Source organism: Colius striatus, chromosome 3 (assembly GCF_028858725.1).
Source record: "Colius striatus isolate bColStr4 chromosome 3, bColStr4.1.hap1, whole genome shotgun sequence".
In the NCBI taxonomy this organism is placed as follows: domain Eukaryota; kingdom Metazoa; phylum Chordata; class Aves; order Coliiformes; family Coliidae; genus Colius; species Colius striatus.
Window position 1 is genome coordinate 2,308,778 of NC_084761.1, and position 23,308 is coordinate 2,332,085.

Here is a 23,308-nt window from a genome sequence, read left to right on the forward strand (position 1 = left end):
CTGCTGCTTTCCTGCTGTAAGGGGAGGGTGGTAGGAATCAGAGGAGAGTTGTAACCTTTAACTCCTTCTCCTCCAAGGACTGATGTGGTTAAATGGACCTGAGGATAAACTAGAGGCATAACCTCAGCAGCTGGCCCTTCCTTGAGGAAATGCCAGTGCCAGGCCAGTCTGCACTGTTGTGGAAGATGAAGCTGATCCCAGCTTCTAATTAGAGAGATGACATAAGGTCAAATGTTCCTGAGCAGGATGTCTGCTGAGTTGGTGTAATGTCACTGTACAGAGTAGGAAAAGGGTGGGGGAAGACAATTTCACAGCAGGGACTGCAAAGGAAGAGGACAGACGTGGCAGATGTCCAGCAGAAGAAACTCAGAGGCTCAGATATCATCAGGGGCAAAGAGAACACTGAGTATGAGACACAGCCCAGGGACCAGTTCTGGGTGCCACAGAGTTGTACCCACAAAGGCTGTCACTTCCCAGCTGGCTGCTCAAGGTCCTCTGGGTCACAGGAGACATGGAGGGTCCTGGGGTTTGAGGAGGAGCTTTTTCTCAGCTTGGTACTTCCCTATCCCCAGAGTCAGTATCAGCCTTTAATAAACAGCCCCAACACTGGAATATCCAATACGTTTGGCAGGTTCCCAATAGGAAGGTCACATTTGCTGGTTTTTGTGGCTCTGTGCTGTGTCTCTGGGGCTTTCAGGTCACTTGATCCGAAAGGACAGCCATGAGAAAGGCCAGCAGGAGCTGTCTGCTCTCATAGAAAGATTGGAAAAGCCAGGATCTTAGGAACAGTGCTTTTGCAGGACCAAAAATAATGAAATGTCTCAGAGCAGTCAGTGAACCAAACCATGCAGGTGTTGGAGGAAGCAGGGCACTATCATTTAGTAGCTCCAGTGGAAACAGGAGAGGGAAGTGTAAATCTGCTCCTCTGAGTGCCAGGTAAGGACAGGTCTCCATGCCTCTGACCTAAGCTGAAGTGAGAAACACGATTCAGACCATTCCTCCACTAAATGGATCACAACCTGGAGTTATTCACACCTGGAGCAGAGAGAAATGCTTGGGTATAGATGCTCCAAGAGAAGAAGATTCTGTGTTTGTATGTGAGTTTTAAGCATTGATCACTGAAGGAAACAAGGATGTCTCCAGCTCGTGCAGAGCCTGCAGTGGCAGATGGTGGTGGGGGCTTTTGCTGTGGTCGCTTTCCTCAATGGCTTTCTTCTTTTTCCCCTTCTTCCCTGGGTCAAGGTAACTGAACATCTACTTTGGGTAGCAGTGCCCAGCTAACATTGGCATCTTAAAGATGTCCTTAAAACTGTGGGAGTTTGGCAGCTCCTGTGATTGCCTGCTAAGGAGTGTCTGGACCAAGCACCTGCCTGCAGAGCTTTTCTCCTGATCAAACTTTGAGTGAAGAGGCAGCAGCTGCACCATGAGAGGCTTTTAGCAGCTACAGACAACCCAAATGTATCTGGGCAGGGATGTCTTAAAGCAGTAGGGCCTTAACCTCTTCTGTACCTTGACAGCTTCAAGTACATGGGTGAGACATGGGGCTGGGGTAAGAAGCTCTTATCCTGCCTGTGGAAATGCTGACTGAAGGCTACTAAAGCCCAGGACACCTTGCTGTAGCTCCTTGCCTTGCTTCCACCTAGTCCCACTGCAATACACAGGCTGCCCTCCAGAGAAGAGCTGAGCTCTGCAGACACAACACGTCCTCCTCTTCCTGGGTTCTTTGGTCAGGCAGAGGCAGAGGAGGCAGGATCCAGCCCACTTCTCAGCTGTGAGTCAGTGCAGTCCCTTCAGGTGTGCCAGGAGGGTACAGTGACACCACACCCTCAGTTCAGTGCAGACCCACAGAAAGTGCACTTTTGGGTAATGACTGCATGTGAATATCTACACAATGAAGGTCTCAGTGGGGCATCACACTCTTGTGCACAGGTGCTGTCCCCAAGACAGGGAATAGAAGACTCCCATCAAAACCAATGCAGCATCAGAAAGCTGCTGTGTGGGGGTAGTACCAAAGCAGGGCATCTCTTAAGAGAAACGTGTCTATTGTAGCTTAGAGGAAAGAAGTGGCTTCAAACACCTCATACTGAGGTAACTTTAAAAGGTCTTTGACTATGAGTAAGTGCAAAAGATGAGGCAACATAGTGGTGAGGCTCTCACCTGGGCCCTGAGAAACAGGGGGATGGACTGACCCTTGAAGAGTGCAGCACATGCTGCCCAGAGCTGCCTGCCAAGCCAGGCTGCTGCAGCCTCTGCCAGACACATCAGCTGGAGCTGGGCTCAGCAAAGCTGCCTTTGCCTTACACTACAACTAAGCAAAGAAGCCCTGAGCTTTGGCAGAGCCCAGAGCTCTCAGCTCCCATGGCTCACTGCCATGTAAACCCCACCAGTCTGGGGGTTGAGGATGTGTGCTCTGCACTTGTGTCAGCTCAGGGCTCAGCTCTTCCCCAAAACACTATTTGCTTTAAACAACATGGAGATGAGACCATATATGCACAAATGTACAGCAGTCTGTGTGTCTGGGCCCTCAGCCCTGCTGTTGCTATGCTTAACACATCCCCTGGTGCTGCAGTGGGGGTGATTCCAAACCCAGCCAAAAGACTAAAACCCTGTGGCCCCAAATGACCCTGGTGCACAGTTTTCAGTGTGACTCTACAAGCTGCTTCTCCACCTTGCTTTTGATCAAGGCTGAAGCATAACAAGTCCAGAATACCCTTTGGCAGGATGCACCCTCAGCACTGTGGCTTTGAAGGGCTTTGAAACTGGCCCTGTGACCTTACATGAGAAAGATACACATCATCAAAGCCTTCAGGAGGTGCTTTCTCAACGACACCAGGTGCTGGTTCCACAAGGCACCGTTGGGTTTAACCTTTTGCTTCAGAAAGAATCATTGGCATTGGACACAAACACAGTGCAGGGGAAGAGGAAAGTTGAAAAAGAATGTTTAAAAATACTTGCCTCGAAAAATTCAGCCCCTCCCAGGTTCCCAACATCTAACTAAAGGGATCTTACAGTTGCTGGCTCTGAGATGCCTTTGGTCCAAAAGTATCAGGGTTCAACATGTCCTTCTGACCAAGTCTCTCAAGCTCTTCTGTTCTCTTTAGTCCTGCTTCTCTCCTTTGTGTTTCCAAGGGTAGATTAGCTCTCCAAGGAACAGCTTCTTGCAGAGAGATGTCCAGGAATCCTTAGGGTAACAGCTGTAGGTTGGCAGCCTGTATGTCTGTACCACGCTGCCATATGACAGAGGGTTGATCTATGAGGAGGAGAGGAATATCAGCAATGAAAATGAGTTGTAGGAAGAGACACAGGCAGCTGAGGAGTGCAAATACAGCTTCTGCAGAGCACTGGCCTCTGTTTATATGTCAGTACTGTGACTCACAAAGCTTAAGATTCCCTCTCTGTCCAGCTAAAGCCTTCTACAGCATCTTGAGACATGAACAAATTGAGCTTGGCAAGGAGGATGATTAGCATCACTTTTAAACCCATCAGCAGACACAAGCACCAGTAGAGCAATGCCCACCCCAGGAGGGTGTGGAGCTGTTGCTGTGTTGCATTAGAATCACAGGATCATCACAGAATGATGGAATCAATTTGGTTGGAAAAGCCCTTGAAGCTCCTGGAGTCCAAATCCTCCCCTCACCCTGCCAAGTGGTGGGCACAGGAACAGGTTGCCCAGAGAGGTTGTGGCTGTCCCATCCCTGGAAGAGTTCAAAGGCAGGTTGGGTGGGACTGTGAGCAACCTGGTCTAGTGGGAGGTGGAGGTGTCCCTGCATATGGTAAGGGTGTTGGACTGCATGATCTTTAATGCCCCTCCAACTCAAACCATTCTACGATTTTACCATGCACAGCAATAAATTGTCTCCAAAAGAATAAACAGATTGCTCAGAAATGGCAGATCTCAGGAAAACAGATCAGGAGAGATGCCAAGGTGAGGAGACTTCCAGAGCTAAAGGAAGCTTGGACTGTGGAGAGGAATGGAAGGGCATCCTCCTCTAGACTGCATAGCTGGACCCAACCAAACAGCTGTGTGAAAGGAGACTAGAATTCACAGTAGAAAATCCAGCCACAAAAGGGAAAGGGTGACAGTGCAAACCATGCAGTCACACCTTTGTCAAAAGCTGCCTGTTTCCTTTGTCCCCTGAAGAGCAACCAGTTTTCTGGGAGTGTGTGTCACCAGCTTGCTTGAGCTGTCTGGTGTGCACACAGAGAGGGGGAGGATGAACTCAGAGTGTCTACAAAGGTAGAGCTCTTGGGAAAGGGTGATTAAACAAAGAGTTCATTAGAATGAATCCTGAAGACCTTTATCAAATGAGTTTCAAAGCACAATGTTGCTGAAGCAGAAGGAGAAAATGCCTGTAGACAGAAGCATCCCTGTGAAGCTCAGGAAGAAGGTCCAGGGCAGCAGCTCATGCAGGCTAAGGGAAGCCAAAGACCAGTCAGGCCCAGCACAGTTCAGCTGGGGAACACTGAAACATGAGCAGATATTAAATGGGCCCCAAAGAGAGTCACAGGAAGCTGCTTCTGAATGCAACCAAAATGAACATTTGCACCAGAAACAGAAGAGCAGAGCTCATCCCACTTGAGGGTATACTTAACCCAAACTCCTGCAGCTCAAATGTCACCCACCTTCTCCAGCCTCAAGGATCAACCACAGCATTTATGGGACATTCTGCATGACTAGACCCAACCTCATTGCACTGCAGGCATGGAGAGCTGGCTAAAGACAAGGCAAAAAAGCCCCAAGCCAAAGAAACCTGCCCTCAAAACAAAGACTACCAAAACCTGAGTAACTGTTTCTGCCTATTTCCTCAGCTGTAGGCAAAGCAGTATGTTTGAAGTGACAACATGCTGGGGGAGGATAGGAACTGCTGTGATACAAGGGAGATACACAGTGTATGTTCCTTTGACTATTAGTCCTGTGGGCTGGAAGGTTTGGACACAACATTTCTCACTGCAGATCATCCCTAGGCAGAGAGGGGATCCTGAGTGGTAACACTTGCCTACTGGGAAACAACAAGAGATGGTTTTACACCCCACACAACATGGGCATCTGCCTCTCTTACTTTAAATGGCAAACAAACAAAAGCAACCATTTACTAAGGCAGTGGCAAGATGAGCTCCTTTGATGTCACCTTTGTAGTCCAAAGGTATAAGATAGGGGCTTTTTGTTTCCTAATGGAGCTGTTCCCTTTCCCTTCCTCTTCTGCTTAACCCTTTTCAAAGCAATTGCTGGGGTACACAGATGAATCCAACCCACTGTCTTCTCACTGGGCTACAAGGAATCCATCTTCTTGTGCATCACAAGGAGTGGTTTGAAACACTGATGGAAATACTGAACTGTGTAAGACTTCCTGGAGCAAATGAAGTAGCATTTGGAATGGAACTATCACCCTCCACCCTCTGCCTGTTGCTGACTGGGCTGTGCATCCTGGTGACACTATCTTAAAAGCAGAAAATAATCACTTGGCTGAAGCAGAGGCTGAATGTGAAAGCTCAAAAGCAGCATTCCTACTTCATTATCAGTGCCCCAAAGGACAGCTGTGAAGGTATCAGTCACCTGTAGCTTATTTCAGGCATAGTGACATGCATAGAGCCTGACTTCCAGCAAGCATGGCTCCAGAGGGCTGCCATACAGACAGGGGAGGCAAAGCCACTGAGAAAGTGCTAGAAAGGAACATGAGCATGTACCCATAAAGAAGAATGTTAGCAAGTCACTTAAAACCAGGCCTTTTAGACTGGCCTCACAAGAGACCTCTCAAAGTGCTCCATTCAACAGGATCCATGACACAAGCCCATTTTTCATTTCCAACAGCACAGAGTGCAAAAACAAGTGCCTTTACTGAGTCACTGCTCATTAGTAATTGAACAGAAGGCCAAGACAGACATCCACTGAAACACTTCCACCTCTTGATCTGCTTGCTTATGTTATATTCTAGATAGCAAAAGGATCCTTCTGCAGCAGTCCAAGGAAAATTCATCATATTCCTATGAGTCACTGCTTCTGCTCTCTAAGTCATGATCTTTTCCTCTGGAGAAGCTATCCATTTCACCTCACAAACACACTGATGCCAAGCTCTCTGCTCAGCAGCTCCTGTGCCTCCTTTTTGGTGTCTGGTTTCCTTTTTACAGAGCTTTGTGGCCAGGGAGAATGACAGAGTTTGGTTCTTACACCCTATGGAAACACAGGGACTGGGAAGACAGCATGTGCCAGTTTTGCCCTAGAAGACATGTGTTGAAGAGATTCCCTTTTGAATGGCTGCTAGCTGGTGTGCTGGTTGTGTGCTGAGACAGGGCTGAGGCTGAGCTGATAATGGTAAAAGCACAAGAACTGGGAAGCCACAGCTAATTCCTTCCCACACACTCCCCCAGCATTGCAAGTGTTTGTTATAAACTCTGTACTTGCAGTCTCTCCTCCTAGGATGCAAAGAGCAAGACCCTGTGATGGCAGCTCTCCTGTAAAGTTAGGAACTGGAAACTGTGCAATGAGTCCTGAAAGCATAATGAAAACTTGACTGTTACCATCCTGCTCCTCAGAAGAGTCCTTTAGTAGCTCTGATGACAGAGCATGGAAATGGAGCTTACAAAAGGACAGGTAAGCTTGTTCTATACACTTGCCATAGCACCTCAGGAGAATAACAGGAGGCCTTTTCCACTCTTGTCTTGCTCACACACTCACCCTATTGGCATCATGGAGCAACTAAGGCTTTTTAACCCATCTGGAGGGGAAGACCTTCTACTGGCCCTTCATTCTGGATGGTCTATCTGCTCTCTTTTGCTTCTCTCAGCATCCAGCAGTGACTGTGAAGCTGCACAGAGCCAGGAGGTGAGCTGATAATGACATGAAGTCTTAACTCCAGCAGTAAAATAGCTCCATGGTTCTCATTTCTTTCACATTTCACACCACACAGGACACTGCATTAGCTCTCAGCTGAGGACTCAAGCAGGGAATTAAAAGGAAGACAAAGCAGCAGAGTCACTGCAATGTGAAAAGTATTTTCCTCCTCTCAGCATTTTACAGATGCCCCAATTTCAGTGGAGCCTTTCAGTGGGACCACTTTCAGAGCTGCTGCAGAAGAGAGAAGGACCTTGGGGCCACTCTGAGGGGAAGCCTACAGCAGAAAATGCCACAGTGGCTTACCTGCATAAGGAGTCGAAGAGGTTTTCCATCCTGCTGCTCAAGGACTCTGAACTTCACACCAGCTGAAAAGAGACAAAAGGAAACCAAACTGATGCTTGGAGAGAAAAGCCCATGTCAGTTGCTGCTCAGCTCTACTGCCTGGGCACTGATTTCCTAGGAACAGAGCCTTCAACCTGTCTTGATTTGTGAAGCCTCTCACCTTTTCAACTGGAAGCACAGATTCTCCCTGAAGTGGTTTTAAGTGTAATGATAAACGTGTTTCTCTCAGCTCAGGAGTCTGAGCAACTCACTTCACAGAAAAAGCAGGAAGGATCAGTCTCCTGCAGCTCTCCCCACAGCAGAGAAGAACCCCAATCTATTCTGTGATTGCCAGCCAACTCCAGAGCTCAGGGTTTTGCTTTACCTTTGTAAGATTTGGTCAATTCTCATCCTGCTCTTTGCAGGAACTGGTTAATAGGATAGCTGCATGTGTTGAGCCTTGGGTTTTCTCTTGCCCCTTGCCCTTTCTATTCAGAAGCTACTCATTGCATCATCATTAAATACATGGTGCAAAATCCTTGAACTCCTGCATGTGCAGTGCTGAAGGACTTACCTGCAAGTCTGTAGGATCTGCAGAGCCGAAGGATGATTGAATAGAGAGGCAGAGAGTCAATCAGGTCAACCAGCAAGTGTATCAGGCCTTGCACAATCACCACCAGCAAACGGAGCTGCAAAGGGACAGGTTAATAGGAAAAGCTCAGAGAAATGGGAGATGCAACACTTGCAAATTCCTCAGGTGATCTGCAATCTGACATTGGTGTGCACTGAACTGGGAGGAGGCTGTGCTGCCAGTCAGTGAGAGCTGGGCAGGCTGAGAGCTGGACAGAGGAACCTCATGAGGGTCACCAAGGGTAAGGGCAGAGTCTTGCAGCTGAGGAAGAACAACCCCCTGCCCCAGGACAGGCTGGGGGTGAGCTGCTGGAGAGCAGCTCCAGGAGAGGGACCAGAGAGTGCTGGGTGAGAACAAACCAACCATGAGCCAGCAACGTGCCCTCGTGGGCAAGAAGCCAATGGCATCTGGGGGGCATTGAGGATAGTGTGGACAGCAGTTGGAGGCCAGTGCAGGGCTCACAAAATGCTGAGGGGATGGAACATGTGTGTGAGGAGGAAAGGCTGCAGCCCTGGGGCTGTTCAGCCTGGAGAAGAGAAGCCTGAGCTCAGGGGCACCTCAGCAACACTGACAAGTGCCTAAAGGCTGGGTGTCAGCAGGATGGGGGACACTTTGTTCTGTGGTGCCCAGGGACAGGACAAGGGGTGATGGACATCAGCTGGGACACAAACAGTTCCCCTGGCACAGGAGGAGAAACTGGTTTGGTGCTGAGGTGAGGGAGCCCTGGCACAGGCTGCCCAGGGAGGGTGTGGAGGCTCCTTCTCAGGAGGTTTCCAACCCCAGCTGGACACGTTTCTGTGCTCCCTGAGCCAGGGGAAGCTGTTTGAGCAGGGGCTGGGTGAGCTCTGCAGGGCCCTTCCAGTCCCCACCATACTGGAATTGTGTGATTCTGTAAGTTAAAGCCTCTCAAAGTGGGTTTGATGTCTAGAAGTGGGGGGCATGAGAGCTTGTGGTTCCTTGACAAGCTGAGCTTAAGGGTGTAACCCAAAGCTCCCATGGCTGTAGAGGCTGTGACCTGCAAAGACATGAGAGCTGCTCTGCTTTCAACAGTCACAGTCTAAATGAGAAAATCCAAGCTTCCACTTCTAGTAAACTCCACCATTGTGTATGAGTGGGTGTAAATTTGTCTCTCTCCAACAGTGAAGCTGCTTATTTCTGCCTGAAGAAACCCCATGTAGAGCATCTAAGCAAGAGTAAAGCAGTTAGAAATGAGCTTCCTGCTCAGTGTTTTCTGTCCCCCTGATTAAAAGCACCTCTTTTTGTCTGACTGCATTTACTTTTCCTGCCAAGTTCATCTGAAAAGAGAAGGCTCAAAAAAAAAGAGGTTGAAACCATGTGATGGCCACTGTCTGTGGAAAAGTTTGTTTCAGACAAGCCTCAAGAGGATTGGTCATATTGGGGGAAGAAAGGCAAAATAAAGAAGCCCAAGTCTCTGAGGAAAGCATGGCTGAAAGGATTTAACACAGCAAGTGAATTCCTTGGAAAGAGAAAGCTTTGGATCAAACCAGAAGGGCTGTCACCCCAGACATGGGCTGGCAAGATAGAAAAAGAACTTCTGAGTGAAAGAAAGTGGAACAGCTCGTCCTGCTGAGCAGCACTTGCTAGGAATTCCCTTTGGAGAAGCACAAACACACATCAGGCTGTGTGACCAACTCTTCCTGGGACACCCAAATCATCTTGTGTTTTCCTTTGTGAACTGCAAATGGCTCTGAAACCTTTTTGTTTCCTTTCAACATGTCAGAAGACAGGATATGATGAAGTGCAAGGGTTAAACCTTACCAGGGTGAACACCAAATAATAGAGCGCGGTGGTGGGCAGGAGGAAGAGCAGGATTGTAAACAGCAAGGTGCCAATAAATAACTAGAGGGAGGGGAAAAAAAGAAACACAATCATTAACACAGCAATGGCAAAAGCAAATCAAATAGAAATGAAGCAATGGGAAACTGTAAGGCAATGGAAGTTTGTAAGATTCCTTCGTGTGAGGTTCTTCCTCCCCGTGGAACTAACGCTGTTACCTCGAATCTTCTCAGTACATCTTCTCTGACTGAGTCTCTTCAGAAGGCTCCTTATTATACAAGTTTGGAAAGGTAAAATGAGCTGAATCCTCACAGCATTTTTTTGCCTTTACAGCCAATACTCAAGATTTCCTATTTGAGGCCAGCTTCCCTAGGAAACAAGACTCACATGACCATGCCATTTGTCCACTCCCTCTTGCCTCAAGTTTTAGAGCCCTTGGTCAGCTTGTACCAGAAAAATGTGGAAGAAGTGGAAATTTAGTAGGGAATTGAGAAGCACTTTTTGTTTCCCCTTGTTCTAGCAGACAAGGTAAAAAGCTGACAGCATTTGGTTGAGAAGCATTCCCAGCAGCAGTAGCTGGCTGGTCAGTCCAGCCACAGCCTTCTGCCTCTTGCTCAGTGGGTAATTAGGAGAGAGAAAGAAGCTGGAGTTACTGGGGTGTGGGGGAGCAATATGAAGGAGAAAAATCCATAGGAGAGCAGGTGTCATTAGACCCACTGCCCACAGAAGATGTTAGTGATATTCTGGGCAAGCCCAGCTGGCTTCAGCTTAACTCCAACTGGGAGAAATGCAGCTTTATGACAAACAAGGATGTGACTCTTCAGTTTTTAGTCAGCCCTTCCAGAACACAGAGGCCACAGGAACACAGAGCACTGCCACTTCTGCAAAGGGAGATCATGGCCTTGGTATATGATGAAAGAAAATAACCCAGACATCTGTGTTACAGAGGTGGATCAGCATCCCAGCTTTAAGCACATAACCACAAATGGATCATAACCCAATTCATTCTCTTCACAGCATTTGTTTCTCCCTCCCTCTGCCACTCAACTGCAGTTGCTTAACATCTCCAAAAAGTCTTTTAAGGTCTGCTTTGAATGTCTCTTCTCACCCAGGCCAATGACATAATTCCCCCTGGCCTCCAGAGCAGCAGGATGAAGCCTGAAGTGCCAAACCCATTCTCCTCAAAGTACACAGGGACTGAGCCCTGATGCAAACTGTCTTCTTGGCACAGAGGCTTTTAATCACTCAGAAAAATAGTTCCTCCACTGGGTAAGAAGCTCAAGGTTATCTGCTGCAATGGAGAGAGAGGCACTGGCCCTGGAAGTTACCAAGTATGATTGTATTGTTTTAGTGCTGTTTGCATCTGCTGCTGTGAAGCAGCTCAGGCTGTGCTGGACTTGTGCATGGCATTTGAGCAATTGAAAAGAGTTGAGAGTGTTTGACAAAAACCTGCCTCTGCTGCTTGAGTGAGAATGTGTGGGCCAGGCTCCAGTGCAACGTGAATGAAACGGGGCCTTTTAATAGAAACGCTGGCACGTCTGTTACTGTGGCAACACTGCTGGGCACCACTTGGTAAATTGCTTCCCTCCCCCATACCCACTCCCATGTTCCAGGAGCTGTGAGAGCATCTGCAGTACCCACTGTGGCTCTGCAGCACGCCTTGAAGGTGCTCAGCACTTGCCAGGATGAGGCCCCCCCCGAACACACCGAGAAGTGCTGCAGAGCAAGCGGAGTCGGAGCATTTGGCTGCAAAGCCACAGTTCTGGGGCTCACAAAGCCTCCTGTGGTTTCTGCCTTAATATGAACTGAAGCAGTGCAGGGTGGTGTTGCCCATGGGCAGCATCCTGCAGTGCTTCAGCTCTACCTGGTCCAAGTCATAGGAGCAGGAATCCACCCGCTGCCGGAGGACGTTCCACTTCTTCCCACGGAACAGGCGCCACAGAGATGACAGGCCGTAAATCTTCAGGCAGTAGAGCCTGAGCAGAGAGAAGAGGCTGTGCATCAGAGCTGGGAGCTCCTGAGCTTCAACACCTAACAGCTGTCAGCATTACACCCTGCACCCACTCGCTCCCTGAAGCTGCAGAACTCAAGGTGGCAAAAGAAACCAATCCCAGACTGATAAAGTGCCGATTGCTCAGCCCAAGGTATCTGGGCTGGCCCCTGGCACCGGCTCAGCAGGCCTCTACAGACAGCTCTGGACCACTGGAGAGCAATGGCCATGCCATGGGCAAAGGCTGTGGCAAGGGTGGTCTCTATGAGCAGCAGCAATTGCCAGCCCCATGGCACCCTGCAGCAAAGCAGCAGCAAGTTTATTGTGCTGAGTTCCCCTCTGTCTCTTCGGTTTGATCTGCCCTGTTCCCCTTCCTTCACACTCCTCCCATGGCAGGAGTGGCCCAAGGTCTTACCCCTCACATTTAAAGCAATTCAATTTTGCCTCTGCAGCAGAGGACTGAAGTCTTTGCAGCTTCTTTAATAAACTACAGCTTCAAACATCCTTAAGAGTGGGAAGAGCCCAACTAAATGGCTGGTGGCCCCTACTGCATCCTACCCTCAGGCTTTCATAACTTGGTGTAATGACACCTGGAGCTACTTCCCTCCCAGAAAAAACAGCAGTGGTAGGAGAAGGAGTGATAAAGAGTAGGAAATAGACACTCCTACAGAACAACATCAAGGAAGAAAGAGTCCATTGGATGGAGAAGATGCACAAAGAGCCCTGTGCGGCCATGTCCAACACATAGGGGTGTAAAGAAAGGGGATACAGACAATCTGTGGGGCAGAACAGAGTCTGAGAAAACCTAAGCTACAAACCCCAGACTGGTTAATCAGCCTGGTTAAGGCCCAGCATCTGCTCAGGTTTCAAAGCAATGTTGTGAAAGCAGAGGTAAGAGTCTTATCCAAGAGAAGAATCTGGTTTGAGGAACACCAGCTGCTGCAAGGAATTGGCAGGGTGCCCCTAGACTGGCAGCCACAGCTCAGTGCACTAATCCCTAGGCATGAAAGTGCCCAGGACAACTCCTTCAGGTTGCTGGTACACACCTGCCCCGTGGCTCTGACTGAGGCCACATGTTTCTCCACACACCCTGCCCTGCCACCAAGCTCCTGCTGCAGCCTCTGCCCCACCTTCCCTGGCTGCCTGCACACACACGCCTGCTCTTGCTTCACTGCCTGGTTTGTTCCAGAAGGGGATCTCAGGCCTTAACAGCACCTGAACCAGCAAATTCTTGAGCCAGCTGCAGGAATGCAAGGTGCTGTGGTAGCTGCATTGATGTGGGTGACTGCTATCCCTTCCTGATTCCCTTCCTGGCACAGCAGGGGCAGTTCAATGCTAGCAGCAAGATAACTTCTAGCTGTTCTCTACTTCTAACAAACAGAGGAGGTGGGGAGATTGGCTCCCTGCAGCTCACAAGGGAAAAACAATCAGCTGAGAAAAGGCTTCTCCTATCACCACTCTGCACAATCAGGAGGAGTAAGACCACTCCTCACAGACCAAACCAGAAATTCCAGTACTTAAAGGTGTTGGGAAGAGACTCCCTGTTGCTGACTTGAGGGATTTCAGGTGTAAGCCCCATGCTCACAGCAGATCTGATTCATAAACCCCATCTCAATATTTCTAACCATTCCCTGAACTTCTCATAACTAAGGTTGCATGATTTCTCCTGTTGATTGCAACGTAAAGCCCTCTGCTCACAGCCAAAAGTTCCTTTCTTTAGGACCTTGTCTCTCATCTCTTTGGCAAGAGCAGCTATTCTCCAGTGGCCTGTGTGATTCCTTGATGCAGCATGTGTTAATGGATGGTAAGAACAGAGCACAATGGTGGATACTGCACAGTAATCTTGACATGCCCCTGCACTCCCTCACAGCCTCTGCCTGGCTCTCAGGCCATGGGGCCCTCCAGTAGGTCCAGCCATTGACACCAGGATGTTGTCAAAGCCATGCTGTAAGCTCAAACCTGCCATCTGTGCTCTGAAGCACAGAACCTCTGAAGTCTGAGAGGTTCTCTGTGTCTGAGAACCTCTGAAGCAGGGCAGAGGCAGGGACTTTGGAGCTTTTCCAGAAGTACAAAGGTTCCTCTTTCCTCCTCAGGTTCACCTCAAAACTATGAGTAGGGTGCAACTGAACAGAGTACTTATAAGGCTGAATGAAAGCCATGGGTGAACTGCTTTCTTGTCCTCCACATGTCATGTAGATTCATTTTTCCAGGTCACTACCACAATAAATGAACATTTAAACACAGGAGAGCTGCAAGACAGGATGCTTGTGCTACTGTGGCCATCACTCCTGCACGTGTCAAAGTTCATGAGTGTCTACACTGTGAATTCAAGAGAACTACACCAGGACTGAACGCTCCACAAGCTAAAGACACAGCCTGAGTGGTCAATGGCCCTTCTCTCCAAACACAGCCAAGCTACAGTAGGAGAGATCAACCCACCTGGCTCCATAGACATAGAAGCAGTAGATGTGGAAGGTGAGAAGCGCGATGACGTCAGAGAGGATGCAGAGAGCCACGGTCAGGCCCAGACACGCCGACAGCCCCACGTACCAGAGGATCATCTCGATGAACGGGGACATCAGGTGAATGTAGCCTAGGGCACAGGGCAGACTGTCACTGTTTGACTCAGGCATCTTCCTGCTGACACTCTCAAAGGATTGATTTTAGAAGGGTGGTTCTGCTGCCCCTCTGCTCTGCCCTGCTGAGGCCTCAGCTGGAGTCCTGTGGCCAGTTCTGGGCTCCCCAGCTGCAGAGAGACAGGGAACTGCTGCAGAGAGGCCAGTGCAGGGACACCAAGGTGCTGAGGGGATGCAACATGTGTGTGAGGAGGAAAGGCTGCAGCCCTGGGGCTGTTCAGCCTGGAGAAGAGAAGCCTGAGCTCAGGGGCACCTCAGCAACACTCACAAGTACCTAAAGGGTGGGTGTCAGCAGCATGGGGGACACTTTGTTCTGTGGTGCCCAGGGACACAACAAGGAGTGATGGACATCAGCTGGGACACAAACAGTCGCACTCAAACACAAAGAGAAACTGGTTTGGTGCTGAGGTGAGGGAGCCCTGGCCCAGGCTGCCCAGGGAGGGTGTGGAGGCTCCTTCCCAGGAGGTTTCCAACCCCAGCTGGACACGTTCCTGTGCCCCTGAGCCAGGGGAAGCTGCTTGAGCAATGGCTGGAGAAGCTCTGCAGGGCCCTACCAACCCCAATGATTTCTCCTCTGTCCTAGAACATTGTTGCAGAAATCAGTCACAATCACATGGAAGTAAAACTTGAAAACTCCTTCAGATACCACCTTCTGTTTAGAAGGGACAAGGAAAACTCTCTTTCCCCCCAGGTTTGTGTCCAGCATGGCAGCTCTTTGAGGAAGGGGACGATATGCTCAGCTTGAACAGAGGGGTCACCTTGCTCCATGTGCTTACCCAGATTTGTGTCCAGTTTCCTAATGACATTTTTAACTGCACACACCAACCTCCACTGCAACCATTCCTCTTTTCTTGCTATTCCCACAAAAGCCAGCCCATAAGGCTTTTGTAAAATAAGACAATGTGAGAGACACTGTCTCTTTCAGTACTGGAGTCAAGTCATGCAAACAAGACCATACTTCATTGGTGAGTGAAGGAAATCAGTATAATAACCAAGGAGTCAATGTCCATCATGACTGTACTTCTTCCATCAAGATTAAGGATAGCAGGGGTGTATTATTTCAAGGAGGCACTTGAAAGAATAACATTGCACTAAGCTGAAGTCAGTGATGGGACTGGGTTGGCATTTCCATCCCAAGAGAAGTCTTCTCATCCCTATCCTACTAGCTGCCTCTTGTATGGCAAAGACTATGAAAGCCTACATGAGCCTAAAGCCTTCCTTGGACACTTAGCACTAATGGCACCAAGTAATCTCCCTCTGTCATGATTTGCACTTCTTGCAAAGCATCAATAAAAGCACTTTATTTAGTATGCATGACTTCCTTGTGTGGGAATCCAACTTTGGCTTCAGTTCCCACAGCAGGAAGACTCACAGACAAGTTTGTACTTGCAGCACTGCATTTTGATTCCTTATTCACCTCTAGGCAAACATTATACACTGGGGAGGAAAGAGATGAAAAGAGAGGCTGAAAAGTTAAACAATTGCACTTACTAATCCAAAGATGGATGTGGTAGAGGAAGAAGCGGCCCAAAACCTGATCCAAAGCTCTGTTCATTTTCAGTCCAGCTGGTGCTCCCATTAGCCACTGCAGCAGGTCCTGGAGCTCTTCAGCTACGTGCTACAAACACATAGAAGCAAGGCACCTGAGGTAAAAGATGGCCAGTGCACTCCACATGCTGCCCTCCCAAAGTATTCTTACCACACCCTTGAAAGGAAAGGGAAAAAACCCCACTAAACAACTAGTTTACACACAACTAGTTCAGTAAGAAATGCCCCTGGGCTGACTCTTTACTGAATCCAAACACAACAGCAGAGAGGAAGCTGAACTGCCTCAGTGGTCTCAGCACTGGGAACATGAACCCAGTGTGTTTATGGCCACCTCTGATAGATTTGCACAGTGTGGCCTGTCGGTGTGGTGAGAGTTCCTGAGATAGGTGGCAAATGCTGGTGAGCAAATCGACTCCTTTGGACAGTCACTGGCAAAATCAGGACTGAGCAAGTAACCTAAGTATGAGGAAAGCTGGCAGGACTGAAAGAGGGGAAGATGCAGCACACTCCTGGGTAAAAGCAGTTAATTTTTACAAATAGGCTGTGCTTAGAGAAGGGGAAAACCCCAATGGTACCCCAGTGAAAAAGAAACCCTCTGAAGCACATGGAAAAGAGCTTAATGGAGTTTGTCCCAGGAGCTTTGATTCACCATCTCTGGTGATTTAAGCCCAGGCTGATGTTATTTACTGACTTTCTCTCTGCACTCCACTACTCTGCCAAGAGGTTCCTGCAATTGACAGGGCAGAAGACGAGGTGGCTCTGCTCCACAGTAGCCTGCATATGACTTGCTCACCTAAGCTGCAACCAGTGGTGATGTGTATTTAGCAAGCTGTGAATCGAGGCAGCTGAGAATGGTAACCTCCAGCAAAGAGCTGAGGAGCCTACCTGGATGAAGTGACCTCTCACACTGTCCCACATGAATGGAGACTGTGAGCAAAAGCCTTTTGCCTCCGAAAATCCCACTCCATGCAAGTGAATTGCACTGCAAATTGTGCACATGTAAAAGAACAGAGACAAGCTACCTAATGCTGATGCACTTGCAGCCTACTTTCCCCATCATTCACATGGATAATTTCCCTAAGGGAGAATTACTTCCAAAGAATGATACCATTTCATTTATGAACCAACAGCATCCTTGCAAAATGAGTTTGTAAACATTTACTTTTAGTGGAATGGCAAAATTAAGGGCTCCATCTTCAACTCATCCAAAAGGATTGCCTTTTTAGTTCATTCATTTTCCCCTCTGTCTTGCTGCAAGTCAGAACTGATTTGGACCCAGGGATCTTGCCTCTGTGGCTGAGGAGAGTTAGCTGCTTTATAAATAGACTGATTTCAATATTTAAAGTGTTGGACTGGTAACTTAGAAAAAGCATTTGGGGGTTTGAATGAAATATTTAAATGCTTGAAAGCAGTCCTTCAGCAAGGCTGGTTTGCAACACTGAATACTTCTGGAAGCTGCCAGTCCCAGGGGTGCTGCTAAATCCTGACAGAGGCACATAGCTGTGGGAAGGTGCCCTAGCTTGCTGATACTCAGCTGGGCAAAGCATTTCAAAGCCTAGTCTGAAGGCATAACCTTGCAGGTTGTTTTCCAGGAAGGTATTTTAGGACTGATCAATAGCAAGTAGAATTAGAAAAAGTGACTGGGAGTCCCATTCTCCTCTTTCAATCATGAATACTGAATGTAGCCCATATGAATAAATGAGGTGGAGTGAAATGGTAGTGTTTCCTAAAGGGGTTTAGGGGCACTACCAAACTGGAGACTAAAGCTAACAGGGCTTAGGTGAGATCACTGATCATAAAGGGGCTTAGGGACACTACCAAACTGGAGACTAAAGCTAACAGGGCTTAGGTGAGATCACTGTGGGCATATTTTCTTTACTGCCATGCTCTTCTTTCTGGTCTCCCAATGGTGATGTGACAGGGATGCAGAAGGACACACAGCATGCTGAAAGCACAGTGCAAACATCCAGAGCAAGTCAGAGCAAGCAGAACCAAAGGACTCCCCACTAGCCACATCTGCCCTGTGTCTGTTGCAGGTGTTCCTGTGTGACTTGACCTAGGTGGTCCTGCTTTAGGATGATCTCTAAAGGTCCCTTACAAGCCCCTTAATTCTACCATCCTGTGAGTCAGCCATCTGGGGCTCTGTTATACAAGTTTACAAATTAACACCTAAGACTGTTTTGCAGGAAGTGTCCTCTCTGCTTGCTTTGTTTATGGATTAGCAGAACACAACTCAATAGGAACTCACATCCAGTCATGTTGTTGGAGGCATGATTTATGATAAATACTGAACTGTTTCAAAGAGATTACAGCTTAAGAGACATCCACAAGGATGAAAGAGGTGAAGAAGCAAAAAAACCCAAACCCCCAAGATGGTTTATAAGGAATTCTTTTTAAAACAGACAAATGTAGCACTTGGAATGGGTATTTTTGAGAGAAGGCTGTCTTGTGGAAGGCAAAACCAAGGGCAACCATTGGGAAGCCTGGTGGGATGGAGAGGAAGGAGGGAGGAGGGTATGAGTTGTGAGGGCACCTATGGAGAGAAGATTAGTCACATTTTCCATTCTTGGATTTGAAAGCCTGCTCTGAAAAATCAGTCCTTGGTCTTGCACACAGCTCCTTGCCAGTTCCTCCCTAGGTGTCTGTGAATCACATCTGCCTCATCTACGCACAAAAGCAACTTGTTCTTACAGTCAGCACAGCGCAGCTGATCAAGCTGTGAAAGTGGGAGCTGCAGCCTATGATGCCTTGTGCATCATCCACAATTGCTGCCTAAGTGCTGATTTGAGAACCCCTGCATCAGGGGATGATGAACAATGGCTCGGGAACGTGGCTTAATCCTCGTGTCAGCAGGCTGAGCTTGTGACCCTGGCAATTGTTTGAGAGCCAAAACGACCTACCTGCATCTCTTTTCTTGCAGAGAAATGTTTGCTAGGAAAAACCAAACTGAGCCCTGCATCCAGTCCCCAACACAGTTCTGTCAATATTAAAATCAACCAACCAAACCAATAAGGTTATGAGTTTGTCAGTGGTATGTCAATATCCAATCACATCACTAAGGTGAAAGTAAGATTGTGTCTATAACCTTATCATACAGAACAATCTCATTAGAATGCATATAATGTTCTATTTACTAACAGAGATGCAAGGTCAATGCCATCATCAGATCCAGGGCACGTAGCAAAAGCAGATTAGCATTAGGGAAGGAACAGTAACTCATTTTGCACACGGCAAAGTTTGCTTTACTGAGCTTGGCAGCACATAAGCACTCGAGAAAGCCCAAGTGATGGGAATAATGCACACCAGATGGACACTCAGCAGCAAAGAGGAAACCTACTGCTGAATGGCTAAGGGGAGATTTTGCTGTCATGCTGGAAAAGAAGTGGTGCTGGCTTGCACACCACATGCTGAAGTCATTGGTGTATTTTGGGATGACTCAGATCTGCATTTTTTAAGGCCTGCACATAAATCAATGCCCACCCAAGGCAGTAAAAGGACTCCAAATGATTTTATGTCCACTATCTTGTATGCCTGAAAGAAGAAAGTAAGGCTGGGAAGTAAGAAGAGTTGCAAGTGGTCTGAACTGATAAGCTTGGAGAAGCAGGGAAGATAGACACTGAGTGACTACCAGGCCACCCACACAAGGAGGAGTCAGCACTTCTAGGAAAGCAAGTAAACAGCTCGTGGTGATAGCAAGGTAATGAAGGAGCCATGGTGCAAATAACTGACACTGGGCTGGGTAAGTTGAGTGACAGAGGAGCTAAACTGCTGAAAGAGGAATGAACAAGCAAACTCTCCCAAGCAAGCCTACCCAGGACAGGTGCTGGGATTGGCTACACCTTGAGCACAGAGAGCGTCCATCTGCCAAAGACACTGGGCAGATGGAACCCCTCCTGCAGCCACCTGTGCAAACAGGAGCACAGCCAAAAGCCACTTCCTTGATGACTTAAATCAGATTTCTGAGAGCTGGACACTTACAGCAATCCCACAGGGACAGCTCAAGAGAACTAAAACTTCTCTTCCCCAATATCTGTAAGGGGAAATGACTTGGGAGTAAGAGCTCAACTACCAAAGTGAGTGTACCACAAGAATTGTGGCCCTTCCTACTCCACCACAGCTGCTGAGCAGTGTCTGCAGCAACCTCTACAACAAGCACTCTTTTAAGTTTGACTGTTTGACTTAAACATAACAACAACCAGGATCCACATGTCTGTGCTGGACACTCCTTACACGCTTTCTGAAAGCACAGCATGTACAAGAATGATGAGAGGCCTGTGGCTTGTAACAATTAAAAGGTTTAGAGCTGGATGCAGATCACCATCAAGGGAGAAGTGAGCTCTTCCCAGAAAAGACAGCATAAGTAGGAAAAAGAGTTTGCTGCTGGGATTTTCTAGTCAGAATAAAATTCCTCCCAAGCAAGAAGCTGGAGAAAGAGCAAAGAGAGGATGTTCTTCAGCTGATAGAAAGAAACTAATGGAAAGATCCACCTTCTGTTCCAGAAAGGAAAATGGGCAGAGAAAGGATTCGGCCGTGCAGCTGCACGACAGCGCTCAGCACTGGCTGCACATGTATTCCCAAGACACAGAAGCTCTTAAAACAGAGGTTAATGGTCTAGTCTCCAGCCTCTGAAGTACATCAAACGTTCCTTACTGCCACTAAACAGATACACTGGAGTACTGCACCTAAAATGAACCACCAGAAAAGCAGGATAGTATGAGTCATGCTTCTTTTTGATGAATTGATACTGATGTTGAAGGATCTCAGTGGGCAAGAGGAGTTATGATGGGGGAAAAACCACAGGACACAGCAAGTTTTCCCAGTTTACCATCTGCACACCAGAGCTCTAAGATAGGATTTCAGGTGTTTGTACCCTGACTAGCTAATGCCTTTGCATTGCCCCAAGAAAATGCTTTTCACAAGCACAGCTGCACTGCTTATCAAGTTTGACTTTTCAGCAGTTTATCAGATTCACCCCAGGTTACAGTTCTGGGCTTGTTTTTTCCTTGCCAAACACCCCACACAGCAGCAACTTGAGGACACTTCCTGTCAACTCCAGCATAAAAGTATTCTGACTTGATAACCACCAGCTGCAGAGCAATGTCCAAGCCATAATTGTTACTTCAGGAGCTGGAGCAGCCCACTGGTAAATATCTAATTACCATGCTCTGCACATGCAAAGCAGAGCTGTGCTCTTTCTCAGCAGCCTTGATTTGAAGATTTCACTGTTGTTGAGGAGACCTAATTTGCATGACTGACTCTCTGAAATCCTTGTGCATAAGGCATTACCTCCTTACAACTACCCCAGGCATCAAGAGCTGGTCAACACCCACAGCAGGTGAAAAAGAAACAGCTTTGGCCAGACTTACATCAGCCACGGGGATGAGAGTGTCAGCAAGGTGACCAATTCGGTTCTTTCTGTACAGCCAGGACATCAGCAGGATCCCCAGAGCCACATCAATGAGCAGAGAGACAAAGATGTTGGCTTTCCTGCATGCAGGATAAAGACAAACAGCGTTAGAGAAAAAGGAAGGACGGTGTTTAACGTTTCAATGACAACTGTCACTTACACAGCATCTTTAATATCCCAGGGACACCAGGACAATGAAGAGGCACAGTGCAGAGATCTGTTGACTTTCATTGGTATGCTGCTACTCCTGTGGTCAAACACAGAGCCACTCACAGTCTGTTCCACCTCTTTTAGTAAAGGGAACAAAGAATGGGACTGAAGCTACAAGGAGGAACAACAGACCAAGTGTGTATGTATACACTGAGCAGGGGGGTTTACCAGCACTTGGGAATATCCATGTTGAGATGAGATGGCTTTCCAAGAGGTATACTTTAGTTGTCCCACTACTTAATGTAAGAAATAGTGTTTCTGGGTACACAGACATACCCTTCTAGGGCTGCTCAACTGCCCCTTCACTGCCAGAGCTTCTGAATGAAATTCCACCATCTGAGCTATTCTGGAAATCAAATTAAACCACCACAGTTACTTTTGGCCTTCAGATCTTCTCATCTATTTTAAGTGTTCCCTGGGAGTCTGTTACTGCAGGATCAGAGAACCACACAGAACAAGACTCGCAGTGTAATGGCCGTAGGGCACTCCATATCTGTCTCAGATCTCTGCCTCTCCCTCTTCTACTCACTGTGCTGCATGTTTGCTTTTGTTACTGCTGTTGGAGTCTCTAAACTGCTCTTACTGCAAAAGGAAGAGTCCCTAAAAGAGTGAGTGAAAGAGGGGAACATTTAAGCCTTCCTGCTCTTATGGAAAATGCCACTGAATACTGATTGCAGCTTTTGGTTAACAGCAGCTTGTGTGAAAGCAACGAGCTTGTGGGAGTAGTGGTAGCAGAGCACTACACACCCAGGGGGGGAAACACAAGCTTTCTGTTGGCAAGATCTTGGTTGCCTTTCCCAGCCTAGGGAAAAAGGCATTTATCTGGCAAAAGGCATAATTAACATAAACGGAGTGCAAAGTAAAGACCTGCAAAGTACCAGGGAGTAGTGCAAGGAAGGCAACTTGTGACAGTGCAGTGAAGACCCCTGAGTGCTGGTTTGGGTTCCCCAGAGGAGACAGGGCTAGGGCAAAGACATGCTCAACTTTATGTGTACTCCATACCTCATTAGCTGAGCCTGGTTTTGAGCCTTCTTGTTGCTGCTGATGACCTGGAGGTGCTGCAGGCGATGTCCTAGCTGCTCACAGGTTGAAAGTTTACTCCATAAGAAAGACAAGGGCCAAAACTTCAGTACCCTGCAGAAACACCACAGGAATGTCCTCTTTTGCTTTTGCCATATAACAGGCTGCCCAAACTCCATGCAAGACATTCAGTGTAAAGTTAAGGTTGTGCAACCAGAGATAGTGTCAACATATTACCATTAAAGAATATTAGGTGTTAACAGCTCTCTTAAAGGCTAACAGAATAAAGACAGCCTTTCCAGACCAAGACATCCAAAGCAGACAACCCAACCTCACATTCCCATTCTGTAAAACCACCTGCCTTGCTCTTCCAGGCAAGCCAGAAGGCAATCCTGATTCCCCCCTGTGCTTTGGGATACATCCCTGGGATTGCATGCTGCTCTGAGTCCCCAGGAGACTGGAGTCGAGGCAGTTGTGTGTCCAGCACAACACCACAACATGGTGCAACTGCTTCACAAATCCCAGTATCACACCAATCACATTATACACTAATCACACTCTGCCTAGCATGAGCTTGCTATAATAAACAGCTGTGTTCTCCCTGCAGTTTGTCTCTTTTTCCTTCTTCCACTTGATCTTTTTCTTCTTTATTACTTACAAACTCCTTTCTCAGGGTCTTCATTTCTATCTCCCCCCAGTGCCTTGCCAAGGGTGACCATCATTATGCAGATAACATAGCATTTAGTGTGTAATTAGGTTTCAAAGTTCACATCTTCATTAGGGGAGGAAACATTCACATGGTTCTTTATTTTTATGACTCAGAAGAAAAGCACTAAACGATGTTCAATTATTTTGGGGAGTTACTTTTATCACCACACAACCTCTAAGGAAAGGAAGGATGGTGGTTTGTGTAGTC

At 47.7% G+C, this 23,308-nt stretch overlaps 1 protein-coding gene across 3 annotated transcripts in view; it reads right to left on the bottom strand.

The window, feature by feature from the left end:
- Positions 1–2,922: 2,922 nt before the first annotated feature.
- Positions 2,923–23,308, bottom strand: part of PIGQ (phosphatidylinositol glycan anchor biosynthesis class Q) — a 30,099-nt gene continuing 9,713 nt past the window's right edge. For 2 of the 3 annotated variants that reach the window (XM_061993617.1, XM_061993615.1), the window contains exons 3-12: positions 22,375–22,506; positions 21,323–21,409; positions 21,122–21,242; positions 15,699–15,825; positions 14,011–14,164; positions 11,446–11,557; positions 9,564–9,644; positions 7,728–7,842; positions 7,136–7,197; positions 2,923–3,250 (exon numbers count right to left, since the gene is read on the bottom strand). In XM_061993617.1, coding sequence (XP_061849601.1) covers positions 3,098–3,250; positions 7,136–7,197; positions 7,728–7,842; positions 9,564–9,644; positions 11,446–11,557; positions 14,011–14,164; positions 15,699–15,825; positions 21,122–21,242; positions 21,323–21,409; positions 22,375–22,506 — 1,144 coding nt within the window. In that variant the 3' untranslated portion in view covers positions 2,923–3,097. The remainder of the gene's footprint in view (positions 3,251–7,135; positions 7,198–7,727; positions 7,843–9,563; positions 9,645–11,445; positions 11,558–14,010; positions 14,165–15,698; positions 15,826–21,121; positions 21,243–21,322; positions 21,410–22,374; positions 22,507–23,308) is intronic. The other variant, XM_061993618.1, reaches the window with a different exon arrangement.